The sequence below is a fragment of the Phyllobates terribilis genome, unplaced genomic scaffold, assembly GCF_046119375.1.
Source record: "Phyllobates terribilis strain yellow unplaced genomic scaffold, ASM4611937v1 Scaffold_156__1_contigs__length_4398808, whole genome shotgun sequence".
Lineage (NCBI taxonomy): Eukaryota > Metazoa > Chordata > Amphibia > Anura > Dendrobatidae > Phyllobates > Phyllobates terribilis.
The window spans coordinates 2849986-2865114 of NW_027362916.1; the positions used below are offsets into that span (position 1 = coordinate 2849986).

Genomic DNA, 15129 nt, shown 5'->3' on the forward strand with positions numbered 1-15129 from the left:
TCAAACTAGAATCTGGGGGAGAGAGGTTAGCCGTGCAAATAAGGAGGTAGAATAGACAGAGAGTGAGACATTCAAGGAAAGTAAGGAGGAGAGTAACAGTAATAAATGTGCTAATAGTATTAAATGTCTGCAGGCAAATGAAAGAAGTCTTGAAAACAAAATGAATGAATCAGAGACTCTTAGGTCAGCCACAGATTACAGAAACCTGGTTGGATGAAAGCCATGACTTGGAGTCAAACATAGAGGGTTACACTACATTCAAACGGATAGGAAAGAAAAATAGGTAGACGGGTGTGTATTTTCGTTACAACCAACTTAAGACCTCAAGCTCAATGACGACATGGGGGGCAGCTTCGACAATGTACAGCACACATGCCCAACTCTTGGTGATTATATTTGACCCACGACACCAGAACCACCACACCTATGTGGGGCTATTATTGTGAATGGAGGACTTTGTGGGGCCCATTATTCTGTATGGAGGACTATGTGGGGCCCATTATACTGTATACTGGTTGGTCCACAACTTTATCCAAGTTTTTCATTTTGGCCCTCTGCATGTTTTGACCTTTACATCCCTGATGTAAAATCAGTATGGGTAATGTACATGGAATGGCAATAATGGAAAGCTGCTAATTGGACTTTGCTAGAAGCCTCCTAATATAGCTGAACACGTAGAGGATGATATGCTGCAACAAATTAAAAAAGCAACAAAAACAAGTCATGGTCAAAAGTGTTGGCTCTCTTGAAATTGTTCCAGAAAATGAAGTAATTCCCCCAGAAAATTATTGCAATTACATGTTTTATTATACACGTTTATTTCCTTAGCGTGTATTGAAACAGCACAAGAAAACAGAGAAAAAAAAGGCAAATTGAACATAATTTCACACAAAACCACATAAAATAGGTCGGACAAAATTATTGACACCTTGCCAAAATTGTGGGTAAACAACTTTGTTTCAAGCATGTGAAGCTTGTTCAAACGCAATTGTGGCAAGTAACAGGTGTGGGCAATATGAAAATAACAACTAAAACCAGATAAAAAAGGGAGAAGTTGATTCAATCTTTGCATTGTGTGCATATGTGTGGCACACTAAGCATGGAGAAAACAGAAAAAGAAGAAGAGAAGTGTCTGAGGACTTGAGAACCAAAATTGTTGAAAAATATCAATAATTTCAAGGTTATAAGCCCATCTTTTGAGATCCGGATGTTCCTCTGTCCAATGTGCAACATAATCAATAAATTTACAACACATACAGTCAAATATGGTGGAGCTTCAAAGAGGTTTTGGGGTTGTTTTGCTGCCTCTGGTCAGGTACCTTGACTGTGTGCAAGGAATCATGAAATCTGAAGATTAGCAAAGGATTTTGGGGAACAATGTAGTGCCTAGTGTCAGAAAGTTGGGTTTGCGTGCTAGGTCATGGGTCTTCCAGCATGACAATGACCCCAAACATACTTCAAGAAGCACCCAGAAAATGGATGGAAACAAAGTGCTGGACAGTTCTGATTAGCAATGAATCCGGATCTAAATCCCATTGAACACCTGTGGAGAGATCTTAAAATTGCTGTTTGGAGAAAAACATTAAAATTTGAGAGTCCTCAGTGGTTGATACAATCTTTTCAGTTAGCCATTAGTCAGTAAGCTTTCGAGACTACTCAGATCTCTTCAGCAGACATAGTATAACACAAAATCTGAAGAGTCACATATTTATACACAAGAGGGCACAGCAATAATGCAATAAATAAGACAAGTGACGTGAAGCAGAACTATCAGTTTCGGAAAGGGATAAGCAGTTGTGGCCGTAAATATGTGTGGACACAAGTAGATCTATTCTTTTTTTTCTTTTTTTGGGTGGCGATGAGAATTCATCCTTGTTTTAATTTTTTGCCCTGTCTTCCCTACATACAGACCCCCAGTTGGACATTTGCTACATATAATTAAGTACATTACATTAGTTGTGATGCAGCTGAAAGTAGCTGGGATCTTGTGGTCATGATGTGAGTTGGGAATCTTTATCTTGTCCGTGGTCATTATAAATGGACGGGTTTTACATATACAGTTGGTGAGAACAAATTTTGTAAGCTTCACCACAAAGGTGAAACTATCCTCCCGGTCAGTTTGCTTTCCCTCCCAGTACCTTTTCATTCTAACAGTGATAGGTTTCTGGGAGATTATACTTGTTCCTTTTATTTTTGGTTCTCCTTAGCCTGCCTTCTTTGCCCTATATGAATGTATTTTTGTTTCTCATTCAGAGATTTCGTATTTTACTTCATACTTTCCTTTTCCCTCGTTGAGAGTGTGTTGCAGCCTCCTCTCTAGTTCCTCAGGAGGTATGAGAAACTCCTCAACGGCTTATTAGTTAGTTAGGTGTGTGGTGGCATTTTTAGCTGTGCTGCTACGTTTTTTTTTTCTAGTTTCTACAGAGACTAGTTGGGTGTAGTTGCGGCATTCTCCCCTGTGTGGGATCTCTGGTGGCTATCAAGATGCGCTTTCTGGTTAAAACATTTCCCACATTTTGAACATGAAAAAGGCTTCTCCCCTGTGTGAGTTCTCTGGTGCTTATCAATATCCGATTTCTGGTTAAAACATTTCCCACATTCTGAACATGAAAAAGGCTTCTCCCCTGTGTGAGTTCTCTGATGTTTGAGAAGACTTGATTTCTCTGTAAAACATTTCTCACATTCTGAACATGAAAAAGGCTTCTCCCCGGTGTGAGTTTTGTGATGTTTGGTAAGAGTTGATTTCTCTGTAAAACATTTCCCACATTCTGAACAGGAAAATGGCTTTTCTCCTGTGTGAGTTCTCTGATGGTTGATAAGAGTTGATTTCTCTGTAAAATATTTCCCACATTCTGAACAGGAAAATGGCTTCTCCCCTGTGTGAGTTCTCTGATGTTTATTAAGATATGATTTGTGTCCAAAACATTTTCCACAATCTGAACATGAAAATGGCTTCTCCTCTGTGTGGGTTCTCTGGTGCTTAAGAAAACTACATTTATGGTTAAAACATTTTCCACATTCTGAACATGGAAAAGGCTTCTCTCCTGTGTGAGTTCTCTGATGTTTGATAAGATTTGATTTCTTTGCAAAAGATTTCCCACATTCTGAACATGAAAATGGCTTCTCCTCTGTGTGAGTTCTCTGATGTACAATAAGATTTGATTTCTCTGAAAAACATTTCTCACATTCTGAACAGGAAAATGGCTTCTCTCCTGTGTGAGTTCTCTGATGGTTGATAAGAGTTGATTTCTCTGTAAAATATTTCCCACATTCTGAACAGGAAAATGGCTTCTCCCCTGTGTGAGTTCTCAGATGTATATTAAGATATGATTTCTGTACAAAACATTTCCCACAATCTGAACATGAAAAAGGCTTCTCCATTGTGTGGGTTCTTTGGTGCTTAAGAAAACTAGATTTCTGGTTAAAACATTTTCCACATTCTGAACATGGAAAAGGCTTCTCCCCCGTGTGAGTTCTCTGATGTATATTAAGATATGATTTCTGGTTAAAACATTTTCCACATTCTGAACATGGGAAAGGCTTCTCCCCTGTGTGAGTTCTCTGATGTATATTAAGATATGATTTCTGGTTAAAACATTTTCCACATTCTGAACAGGAAAATGGCTTCTCCCCTGTGTGAGTTCTCTGATGTGCGATAAGATTTGATTTCTCTGTAAAACATTTACCACATTCTGAACAGGAAAATGGCTTCTCTCCTGTGTGAGTTCTCTCATGTGCGATAAGATTTGATTTATCTGTAAAACATTTACCACATTCTGAACAGGAAAATGGCTTCTCTCCTGTGTGAGTTCTCTGGTGCCTAACAAGACTTGTTTTCTGATTAAAACATCTCCCACACTTGGAGCAAGAAAATCTATTCTTCGCTGTGTGAATTTTTTGAGGTTTAAGAAAAGACTTTTTGAGAGGAAAACTATTTCTATATTCTGAATGTGAAAATGGCTTCTTTGCATTAGGAGCAGTTTGTTTTTTAATGCTTATTTTGTGACTTTGATTTTCCTTAGTAGTTGGTAATGGATCAGAAGACAGGACCTGTTTCAAAGGATCAGATGACAGATCTTGGCTGTGAAGGGATGATTGTAAATCTGGAGAAATGTCATTCATTTGAATTGTATCCTGTTGGATCTGAAAATTATCTGATTTAAAAATTGAAGATGTCAGCTGTCCCTCTGATCTCCTGGTACAGACATCTGCCAAGAATAAAACCAATTATTATTTTTAATAAAAAATCCTTGAATTTTATATTTTTGAGCATTTCTACATAAACTGTCCGTAAAAAAGGCAAGTTATATAAAAAAATTCACTTATTCACCAGGACAATGACTGTCTAATAAAAAACCTCATAGGATGGACCAGTAGAGCGTAGTGTTCAACTGTTTGTTCATTCTGCCTCCAAAATATGGAATAAAAAGCCACCAAACAATGTTATGTAGGCGAAAATAATACCAATAAAAACTTCTACTTATTTGACAAAAAACAAGTCCCCACTCAGATCCATCATCTGTCAATGGAAAAGCCTTAGTTACTTACCGGTAACGGGATTTTTCGGAGCCCATGACAGCACCACAAGAGAGAGGATCCGCCCATCAAGGACAGGAAACCTACAGGTTAAAAAGGGCAGCACCTCTCTCTCGCCTCAGTTTAGTTAACAGAGCATGAGAGGACCGCCAAGGTTAGTTACAATAAACACATCATTACATTAAGTACATTACTTTCACCAACTTCTCCCAAAGGTGCACAAAACAAAGGAAAGCCAACTCTACGGGAGTGCAAAACACCAGTGAAGGGAGGGAATATACGGGTGCTGTCATGGGCTCCGAAAAATCCCGTTACCGGTAAGTAACTAAGGCTTTATTCGTTCTCCCATGACAGCACCACGAGAGAATTACAGAGACGAAAGGAAATTAGGGAGGGACCACTGCTTGAAGCACCCTTCTCCCAAAGGTGAGATCGGCAGAGACACCCAGGTCCAATCTATAATGCTTATAAAAGGTAGAAGGAGAAGACCAAGTGGCAGCCTTACATATCTCTTCGATGGAAAGCCCTGTTTTCTCCACCCAGGAGGTTGCTATCGCTCTAGTGGAATGAGCTCTCAACCCCTCCGGAACCTCCTTATTCCATGAGGAGTAGGCGAGGGATATGGCCTCTAATCCATCTTGCAATCGTAGACTTTGAGGCCTTACAACCCTTTCTAGCCCCCTGATGGCATATAAATAGGGAATTATCCTTCCTAAAACTGCGTGAAATCTGTAGGTATTTGAGTACGCACCTCCTCACGTCGAAAGTGTGTAGCCTCTCCTCTTTTTGATTTTTTGGGGGAAAGCAAAAGGTTGGGAGAACTACCTCCTGAGTTCTATGGAACCGAGTGACTACTTTTGGAAGAAAGGCTGGGTCAGGTTTTAATACAATCCTATCATCCTGAGTAAATGGCGGACATATGGAAAGAGCCTGTATGTCACTCACTCTTCTGGCGGAAGTCAGGGCCACTAACAGGGCTGTTTTAAGGAAAATAATTTTTGGGGAGGCTAAATCTAGGGGCTCGAAGGGAGGATTAGTTAAGGCATCTAGGACCAAATTCAAATCCCAGGGAGAGGATTTTGCTTTGATAATGGGTCTACACCTAAAGGAAGCTTTCATAAATCGTGCTATCCAATAATTAGCTGCAATATCGGAAGAAAACAAAGCTCCCAAAGCCGACACCTGTACTTTTAAGGTACTAGTGGTAAGCCCCAATTCTAAGCCCCGCTGCAGAAACTCTAGTATTTTCCCAATAGGGGGCCCCTCCTCTGGTTTAAATTCCGTAAATGATAAAAACTTCCTCCAGGTCGGTTGTATTTTGTCGCAAAGAAGTCCACTGTCGGAAGACCCCACATTGCCACAATTCTGGAGAAGATTTGAGGATTCAACGACCATTCTCCCTCTTTTATGGAAGTACGGCTTAGGAAATCAGCTGTGACGTTTTCTTTCCCTTTTAGATGAATAACTGAAAGGGAGAGACAATGATCTTCTGCCTTCTGAAGAAGTCTGTCCGCTACCCTCATTAAGTCTCTTGAGCGGGTTCCCCCTTGGTGATTTATATAAGCTACCGAGACTTGATTGTCCGAGAGTATATGGACATGCTGGCCCTGTAAATATATAAGGAACTTGTTGAATGCATAATCCACCGCCAAAAGCTCCTTAACATTTGATGACAACTGTATCTCACTCCTTGACCAGGTCCCCTGAACTAAGTTTCCTTTGAAGTGAGCTCCCCAACCTGCAGCACTCGCATCCGTAGTTAAGACTGCCATCGGCTTACACTCCCAGGGGACCCCCCTAGAAAGATTATCGTGTCGTAACCACCAATGAAGGGAATGTATGGCCCGAGGACACAGGGTAAACTCACGGTCTAAATGTCCCTCTAGGACTGAGTTGTTATACAATACATCCCACTGAAGAGCCCTTGAATGAAATTGTGACCAACGAACTGCGGAAAAACTCGAGGTTAAGGTCCCTAATAGCGACATGGCTTTACGGAGTGACATAGAGGGTTTATCCATACACTGTCTTACCAAACCCTGGATTCTTGTAATTTTTTCTTCAGATAAATAACATAACTGTTCTTTTAGAATCTAAAATGGCCCCCACATACTGCGGAGCTTTGAGTGGAGTTAATCTAGATTTTTCTAAATTTAGAAACCACCCCAAGCCCTCCAAGACAGACATGGTCACCCGAAGGTGGGCCTCGCATTGAACAAAAGAGAAAAGAGTTTCCCACTATCAGGAGATCATCTAGGTAAGGGATTATTAGAATGTCTCTTTCTCTTATATGGGCCATAACCTCTGCCATTAATTTGGTGAAAATTCACGGGGCTATTGCTAACCCAAAGGGAAGTGAAGTACTGAAAGTGTTTAACCACCCCCTCAATTTCAATGGCCAGCCTCAGGTATTTCTGATAGTAACTATGAATGGGAATATGGTAATACGCATCCTTGAGATCGAGAACTACCATATAACAGTGGGGAAAAAGCAACTTTATTACTGTTTTCAAGGATTCCATTTTGAAAGTGTCTACTTTAAGGAAGCTATTTAAAGATTTTAGATTTATAATTGTCCTGAAACTCCCATGCGTTTTTGGGACCAAGAAGAGCGAGGAGTAGAATCCGAGACCCTTTTCTGAATCTGGAACCTCAATCAGGACGTTTTTCCTTATTAAGACTTGAATTTCCGATACGAGGGCAGTCTGGCGTTCTGGGGAGGAACTAGAGGGAACAATCATGAATCTCTTGTGAGGAAAAGCTTGAAATTGAAATTTTAGACCATACTTAATCAGGCTCAAAATCCAATTACTATGAGAAATCTGTTCCCAAGCTGGGAAAAATAATGACAATCTCCCTCCCACCTGGGCTGATTGTGCATTCCCTGGCTTCTGCTCATTTTTTGGAGATGAACCAAAGAGAAGGCCTCTACCTTTTCGACCTCTTTCTTCGGACTTGTCCGGTTCCCTGAAGAATCTTCTTCGGATGAATTTTCTTTTCCGAAACGATCTCTTAAAGGAGGGTAGAGGTACCGATGGAAAACCCTTCTTAGGATCTCCGGCCTTCTCCAATAATTCGTCCATAGTCTGGCCAAAGAGATATTCCCCTTCACAAGGGATTGTACACAGCCTGGACTTTGTCTGTACATCCCCAGGCCAGCATTTAATCCATAACGCTCGTCGAGCCGCATTTGACAGAGCTGATGACTTTGCTGCCAATCTGACTAAGTCCGCAGACGCATCAGCAAGAAAGGCCGCTGCACCCTAAACCAGTGGAAGGGAAGAAATAATCTCCTTCCTAGAGACACCATCCCTTAGCTGACTGGAACAGTTAAACAGTCAAACCATCAGGGCTCTAAATGTGCAGGTGGCTGCTACTGCTGGTCTCAGTGCTCCTGCAGCTGTCTCCCATGCACCTTTTAAGAAGGTATCAGCTCGTCTGTCCAGGGGGTCTTTTAATGCTCCCATGTCATCAAACGGGAGGGAAGTCTTTTTTGCCGCTTTAGCGACAGCAACGTCCAGCTTTGGTGCTTTTGACCAAGAGGAACATATGGCATCCTCAAATGGGTACCTCCTCTTGAAATATGGAGGAACACTGCCCTTCCTGTCGGGTTTTTTCCACGCTCTATCAATGAGGTCTTTAACTCTTGTATTCACGGGAAAACGTTTTCTCTTTTTCTGACCTAATCCACCAAACATTACGTCCTCCACAAATTTTTCTGCCCTCATGTCTACAATGCCCATGGTAGGCTGGACAGCTTTTACCAAGGCATCAACTTCCTGCAGAGGAAAACACTGTCTATCCGATTCACTATCACAAGAAGAGAGAGCAGAGGAGGAAATGTCAGATATGTCAGAGTCTGAACCCGGCTGAGGTTCCTGAGAAATATGAGTAGATTCTGAGCCTTGCAAAGCCTTGCCTATTTCCTCTCTAATTAAAGTTTTTAGGCCCAGGGAAAACCCCGGGGTTTCCTCCGCCATTACTTTGTTAATACACAGCTGGCACAATTTCTTATTATATGCATCTGGGAGCAGATTGCTGCATAAGGCACATTCTTTATGTTTCGATTTAGCTGAACATTTCTTGCTCTGAAAGAGGAGTTTATAGAAAGAAAAAAGGAGGAGGAAACTATTAGTAGAACTTCCACGAAGATTCCACTTACCCCACAGAATATCTGGTACCGCAGAAGAATCCATCATAACCGGCGGGGAATCACGCTGAACCGGACCATTTTTTCTGCTCTTAGTGGTGAACTTCCTAGCTGAACGACTAGACCCAGACCGGGAATGACGTTGCACCACCAGTTGTGAGGGCTCCCCAGAGGGCTGCTCCTGCAGCAGTTGTTCTTGCTGAGGTGAAAGCTGCTCCTGTGAATCTCCCATGTCTACCAAGGTAACAATGGGCTGGGAAGCACCTCTGTATGTTGCCAGGACTCTTTTATACTGGCTATACCAGGTACCATGTGTGGGCTGATTTATTTATTTATTTTTATTTTTTTTACGAACCCAGGAGGGAGTTAATTGTTCCCACGTGGTTCCCCTCCCCCAGGTTGGCTCACCGCCGCCTGCCCAGCTGACGTTGTCTTCCTCATGGCTTCGGCGTCCTCATGCTCGCGCGCACTTCCCGGTTGCGCGCGCGAGCTCCGCCCACTTCCGGTGACGTCCCCGACGCACCGGAAATACGCCCGGTTCTCCTGCCTCGCACAGCGGGGGGGGACGTCCGCTAGCGGCTCCACACATGGCAGATATCTACCTCCCGTGAGGGGATGTCACGCCTGCCGCAACGCACACGGAGGTGCCCCAATGAGCCCTGCCGTGGCGTCTCCAGAGGCCCAGAACTGACAGCTCCATCCAGCGCCCTGTGGCTCCCTCTGGGGCAAGAGACCATCTCCTGCAGGTAAGCCTGCGAGGTCTCCCATCATGGACAGGAAACCTAAACTGAGGCGAGAGAGAGGTGCCGCCCTTTTTAACCTGTAGGTTTCCTGTCCTTGATGGGCGGATCCTCTCTCTCGTGGTGCTGTCATGGGAGAACGAATAGAACAGAGGTTTCCATATTATTAGTGGCTCAAAGGCTCTTGAAAAGCAACATGGCTTCCATAAACCAATACAGCAATATCCACTCTCCCAATGTCAGATCTCCCCCTCGCTTCTGAGCCTTGCAGTAGTTTATGTGCCTAAGTAAGTTACATTTAGCATCCATGTATTTGGTATTACTATAATGAGAACAACCCACTTAATTTACGGTGTGTGTCTCCTGGAGCACAATCTGGACACTATGTGTTGGGTAATAAAACAGCATATTTGCAATTTTCACTCTCCAACATCCACTGTGTGCTAATTTCTGGAGAGTGACTGTGGAGTCAAAATAGTCACTTCTCCTATAAATTAATTCACTGAAGGTTATAATTTCCAAAATGGAGTCACTTTATGGGGATTTCTACTGCTCCGGTTTTCTGCCATTTTGTCATATTAAGGCTTCTGCAAAAGGTGTGTCCCATCTCGTCTGGGACGTCGGCTTCTCCTCCTGCTTCAACTTGTGTGACGTTTGCTTTTGTCACCAGGCGCCGCCTTATTCATCCTGCAGGCAGCGCTGGTGATGGAGGAGACGTCAGAACCAGAAGCTCTGGGTGGCTCATGCTCTGTCCAGCCACTAAGATTAGGGAGCCTGGGACCAGTAGTACCATCCAGTCTGGCAGTATGGGTGTGTCTGCTGTCCAGCTGGAATAATCTGCTCCCGGCTTCAGCCATTTGGAGAGCACCACACCCTACTAAAGCTGGAAGCATATTGCCGGAAGCTGCCAGATACAGCCTTGTTCTCCTCTGGTTCAGTCCTCTGTGCTCAGCTCCCGGCTTGTGTATTTGTTTCCTGTTGTGACCCCGGCCCGTTTACTGACTACTCTTGTGTCTTCTGATTTTGTATTTTCTCTGCCCTCCTGTTCTGACCCGGCTACCAGACTATTCTTCTTCCCATCTCACACCACAGAACAGCAGGTAATACCGTGGCCCAAGCCTAGGGGTCTGTGTGTAAGTCCAGATCCATGTAGAGGGGTTAAAGGGTGATGAGCAAGGCAAACCCTGGGATCTGGAAAATGGAGTAGATAGTGCCAAGCCTGTTTGTGGTAGCCATATGTTGAGCTGCCAGGTGACAGTGAACAGTGTCCCCAATACATTGTGTCTGCAAACTATTCCAGCAAAATCTGCATTCCTAATAGCTAAATTGCGCTTCTTCCCTTCTTAACCTGCCATGTACCCAGACAGTAGTGTACAACCATATATAGGGGATTGTCAAATTCAAAAGAAGTTGGAAAATAATTTGTAAGGTCCATTTGTTTCTTAATATCCTTTGTGAAAAATTTCAAAGTTATCACCACATAAAGTGACATCTGTCAGATTTGAAAAATGGGGCCTGATCATCTGCACATTCTACGTACGCTGTCATTTGGCTTTGTAGTTTACAGACCTGGGCAGGTAACGGTCAGCGTCTCCTAATCCCAGGGGTAGGTGGATCCTCCAGGTTGTAAGTTCTATAGAAAAGGGCTTTCACAATTTCCCAAAGTAATTTGAACGGAGGAGAATGTTGTGGTCTAGAGGCAAAATGGTGATCACACGATTGTGATACAGCTGGACTACACCACCGATAAAGCAGCCACAGCCGGTGACTGAGAAGAATCTGTGACTTCTCTGTATTTAGTGATTACTACTCACCTGGGTAGTCATATGTAGGAATCTCCTCTTTAACCCGCTCATCACCCCTCACATATGTCTCTGTAGTATTAATATGGGTCTGATCTTCACCCTGAAACAAATATGATAAAAGTCAAAGACAGATGGAGAAGTCACATCTATGATCGGCTCTAATCCTGCCATCTCCACCGTTCTCATTACACAAGTATAAAACATAATAATGGTGGATAAAACAAGACTGAATCCAAAAATACAAAACCTTTTCAGCCGTCTACACATCATAGGTGAGATCTCATGACTCCTTCTCTCCATCTACCTGATGATCCTGAGGAACATTGGGACCTTCTTGTTTACAGTCCTGTGGAAGAAGAGGACGGGGACATCTATCTGGTGTTGTCCTCTTACTGGATAGATCTGAAGGAAACACATACAGGGACTGAATTCATTCTTTACATACAGATAATTATAGGCCGTGTGTATTTAGTCCTGTCTAATACCTGGTGATGTGAGGGGCTGGGGAACCTCCATCATGACGTCCTTGTACAGATCTTTGCGTCCTTCTAAATACTCCCACTCCTCCATGGAGAAATAGACAGCGACATCCTGACATCTTATAGGAACCTGACACATACAATGATATCGTCATCTCCCCGATCCCTTCATAGCGTTACTGTATAATGTTCCAGCATTCCCAGCAGTGTCACCTCTCCAGTCAGCAGCTCAATCATCTTGTAGGCGAGTTCTAGAATCTTCTGGTCATTGATGTCCTCATGTATCAGGGGGTGAGGTGGAGGCCCTGTGATTGGGCTCAGGGGTCTTTCCCATCCCTCAGACACAGGGTCCTGACAGCGCTTATTAGAGGTCTTCTTCACTACTGTGTAATCCTGGTTATGGAGAGACACATTAATAAATCTCACTCCAGACATTTCCAGAGTCCTCACCTCTCCAGTTCTGTCCATCTGTTATTCCCATAGATAAGAATGATGTAATGTGACGTCATCAGAATCTCTCACCTCTCCAGTAAGCCGGAAGAGGATCTCTATGGTGAGATGTAATATCCTCTCCGCCATCTTGTCTCTGTCCATATCCATCTTTGATGGGTAAATCATAAAAATTTTCTCATATAGAAGATCTTCACTGAGAGGATCCGATATTGTAGAGACCTGGAGGAGAAAAAGATAAGTTGATGGAACATCATAAAAATCCTGTGTAATAACACAACTATTGGAGATAATGAGGGGAAACATATGAGGAGATTTATTATTTTACAGTATTTCGTTTTTTTCTTTACATCTAGTAATAAAACCTATATATTTTAGGACACATACAACAAGCAGTTTCTTCCTTGGAGTCTGCAGCTGAATACGTTTCTCATAGACGCACTGTCAGGGAAATATTGAGAAAATATTAACAATTTCTTAAAACAGTGTATAATATTTTGTTAAACCCCATTAATGCGGATACATCATAGTATAGAGCAAGTATATATACAAATTGAAGAGAGGTGACACCTACTAGACTCCTGGATGGTGTTCAAAGGTAGAAATTCAAAAGTGTGGAGATATGTTGACTCTGGTTACTTGGGTCTGCAGAAAAGAGCAGAGAGTGGCAGACACAGAGTTATCAGCTGAGAGGGACTGTGGAGTCAGAGATACACAGAATAGAGCTGGACGTAGCATACCTGTGACCCCTAGTTCCGGGTTATAAGGTGGTACTGCACGTAGTGGCTTAGAGGAACACTGTGTCCACCGCTAGTTCCTGGTGCTGTGAGCGTTGTCAGGGGCAGGATGGTATCAGCTGACCAATCGCCACCAATCCCGCAGTGCTGTGTAGTGTGAACTCCGGAAGTGCACGTGTGACGTCACCGGAAGTGATGCAATGCTCCCAGGAAGCTGTGCGTTCCGCAGGCTGGTGTAAATGCGTTCCAGTGAGCCGGAAGTTTGAGTGCCAGGGAGAGAGAATGTGCGTTCCACTAGTATAGAGCATAAGACCCAATGGGCATGAGCCAGAGCCTTTGTTGGAGTGGAGAAGGATCCAGGAGAGGGGACAAGAGTGTACCATAGAGGAATAATCTGCAATAAAGGAGACAATATATGAGTAGGATATGGAGATCAAAACATGTATATTATTGACCTATTCAAATTGAAGACCACATTTCCAAATGTCAAATACATTTCAACATAGGGTCACATAAGATCCCTGGGTGACAAGTTTCTCTATACCAATTGTTCAATGAGAACCAAACTCCAAACATAAAAAAAACTTATATAAAAAGCCAGCAGGTCATAGTCCCTATTAAGGCCTTTCGGCTCTAAGGACTGTAATTCATGAATCCAGTAGGCTTCTCTACGTTTGAGAAGACTCACTCAGTCGCTCCCCCGACGTGGTGTCAAAACTTGTTCCAATACCTGGTACTTGAATTGAGAAATACTATGTCCTGCCGTGATAAACTGTTGGCGAATGGGTAACATTAGGTTTTTGCACCAAATTGTGGACTTGTGCTTTGAAATCCTATCCTTTATGGGCTGTGCCGTCTCCCCTACATAGATTCGGCCGAATGGACATTTAATAAGATATACCACATATGAACTGTCACATGTAAAGTACCCTTTGATGTTGCATATTTTGCCAGTTTGTGGGTGATGAACAATGCTACCCCTGAGGACATTGTTGCATTGACGACATTGGAGACATGGGAATGTGCCCATTTTGGGATTCTGCAAAAACCATTGTTTAGGATCTTGGTGCGCTGTGCCCAAATCGGCACGTACCAGAGAGTCTCTAATATTGGTTGCTCTCTTAAAACAAGGTAGGAAAGGTTGTTGGAATGCAGGGATCGTGGGATAGCCGGTTTGTAAGATGTTCCTGTGTTTCCTAATGGTTTTATGTAAGATGTAGATGAAGGGGTGTAACATGTGAACGAAGGGGATTCAGTCCTTAGTGTTTGGACGAACAGCTCTGGAATTCGACGCCTGGGGATGCAAGAAGCTAGGTGGATAGCCTCGTTCAGTGAATTTGGTCGACATTTCTTGTAACCTCTGATTGTGGATAGTTTCACTGGACACAGTCCGTTTGACCCTCTGAAATCGTGATGTAGGTATAGATTTCTTCATCGACCTTGGATAAATGCTAGAAAAGTGTAAGGCTGTGTGCCCACGATGCGTTTTTAATGTGTTTCTGCAGCGTTTTTTGCAACTGCGGAAACGCATTAAAAACGCATGGTAGAAGGGCAGCAATGCTCCCCAATGATAATCCGCATGTGCTGTGCACATGCTGCGGAAATTTCCGCTGCGGATTATCATTGCGGAAAAAAACGCAGCACTACCAATTATTTTAGGGAAGTGTTGCGTCTTCGCCGCCATTGACTTGCATTAGACCGCATGGATTACGCATCACTGTATATGTAGATGCGTAATCCATGCGTTCTAATGTGCGGATGGTACCCGGGTGTAGATGAGAGGAGAGTCTCATCCACACCCAGGTACCATTAAAAAATCTGTAAAAAAAGAATAAAATAAAAAATAAATATATATTTACCTTCTGGCGGCCCACGCTGCGCTCCTGCTTGCTTCCCGGCACTTTTAAGTGGATTGAAGGCCCTGCGCTGGCGTCAGAGTCATGTGATGGGTCACGCGACGCCGACGTCAGCAGGTCTTTCAATCCACTGCTGCCAGCAGCCGGGACTGATCGAAACAAGACAGTGCAGGCCATCGGAGGGCAAGTATATATATATTTTTTTATTTTTACCACTCTCTCGGTTCACACTATATAAATCCATGCTGTTTGCATGGATTTATATAGTGTGACCTAGTTGTCACAAGCACTTTCCAAGTGATGCTAATCGCTTGGAAAGCGCTTGTCAATCCACATGCGGAAATGTCAGTGAATAACGCTCCATTTCTGCAAGTCC

General features: G+C 43.2%; 1 protein-coding gene across 1 annotated transcript in view; it reads right to left on the reverse strand.

Annotated features, from left to right (window-relative positions):
- The window catches only part of LOC141207005 (uncharacterized), a 70503-nt gene that overhangs the window by 35913 nt on the left and 19461 nt on the right, over nt 1-15129 (reverse strand). The window contains exons 2-9 of the mRNA XM_073664363.1: nt 12901-13291; nt 12735-12805; nt 12233-12382; nt 11924-12103; nt 11717-11840; nt 11536-11633; nt 11241-11331; nt 2449-4208 (exon numbers count right to left, since the gene is read on the reverse strand). Of these exons, the coding sequence (XP_073520464.1) occupies nt 2449-4208; nt 11241-11331; nt 11536-11633; nt 11717-11840; nt 11924-12103; nt 12233-12328 (2349 nt within the window). The 5' untranslated portion in view covers nt 12329-12382; nt 12735-12805; nt 12901-13291. The remainder of the gene's footprint in view (nt 1-2448; nt 4209-11240; nt 11332-11535; nt 11634-11716; nt 11841-11923; nt 12104-12232; nt 12383-12734; nt 12806-12900; nt 13292-15129) is intronic.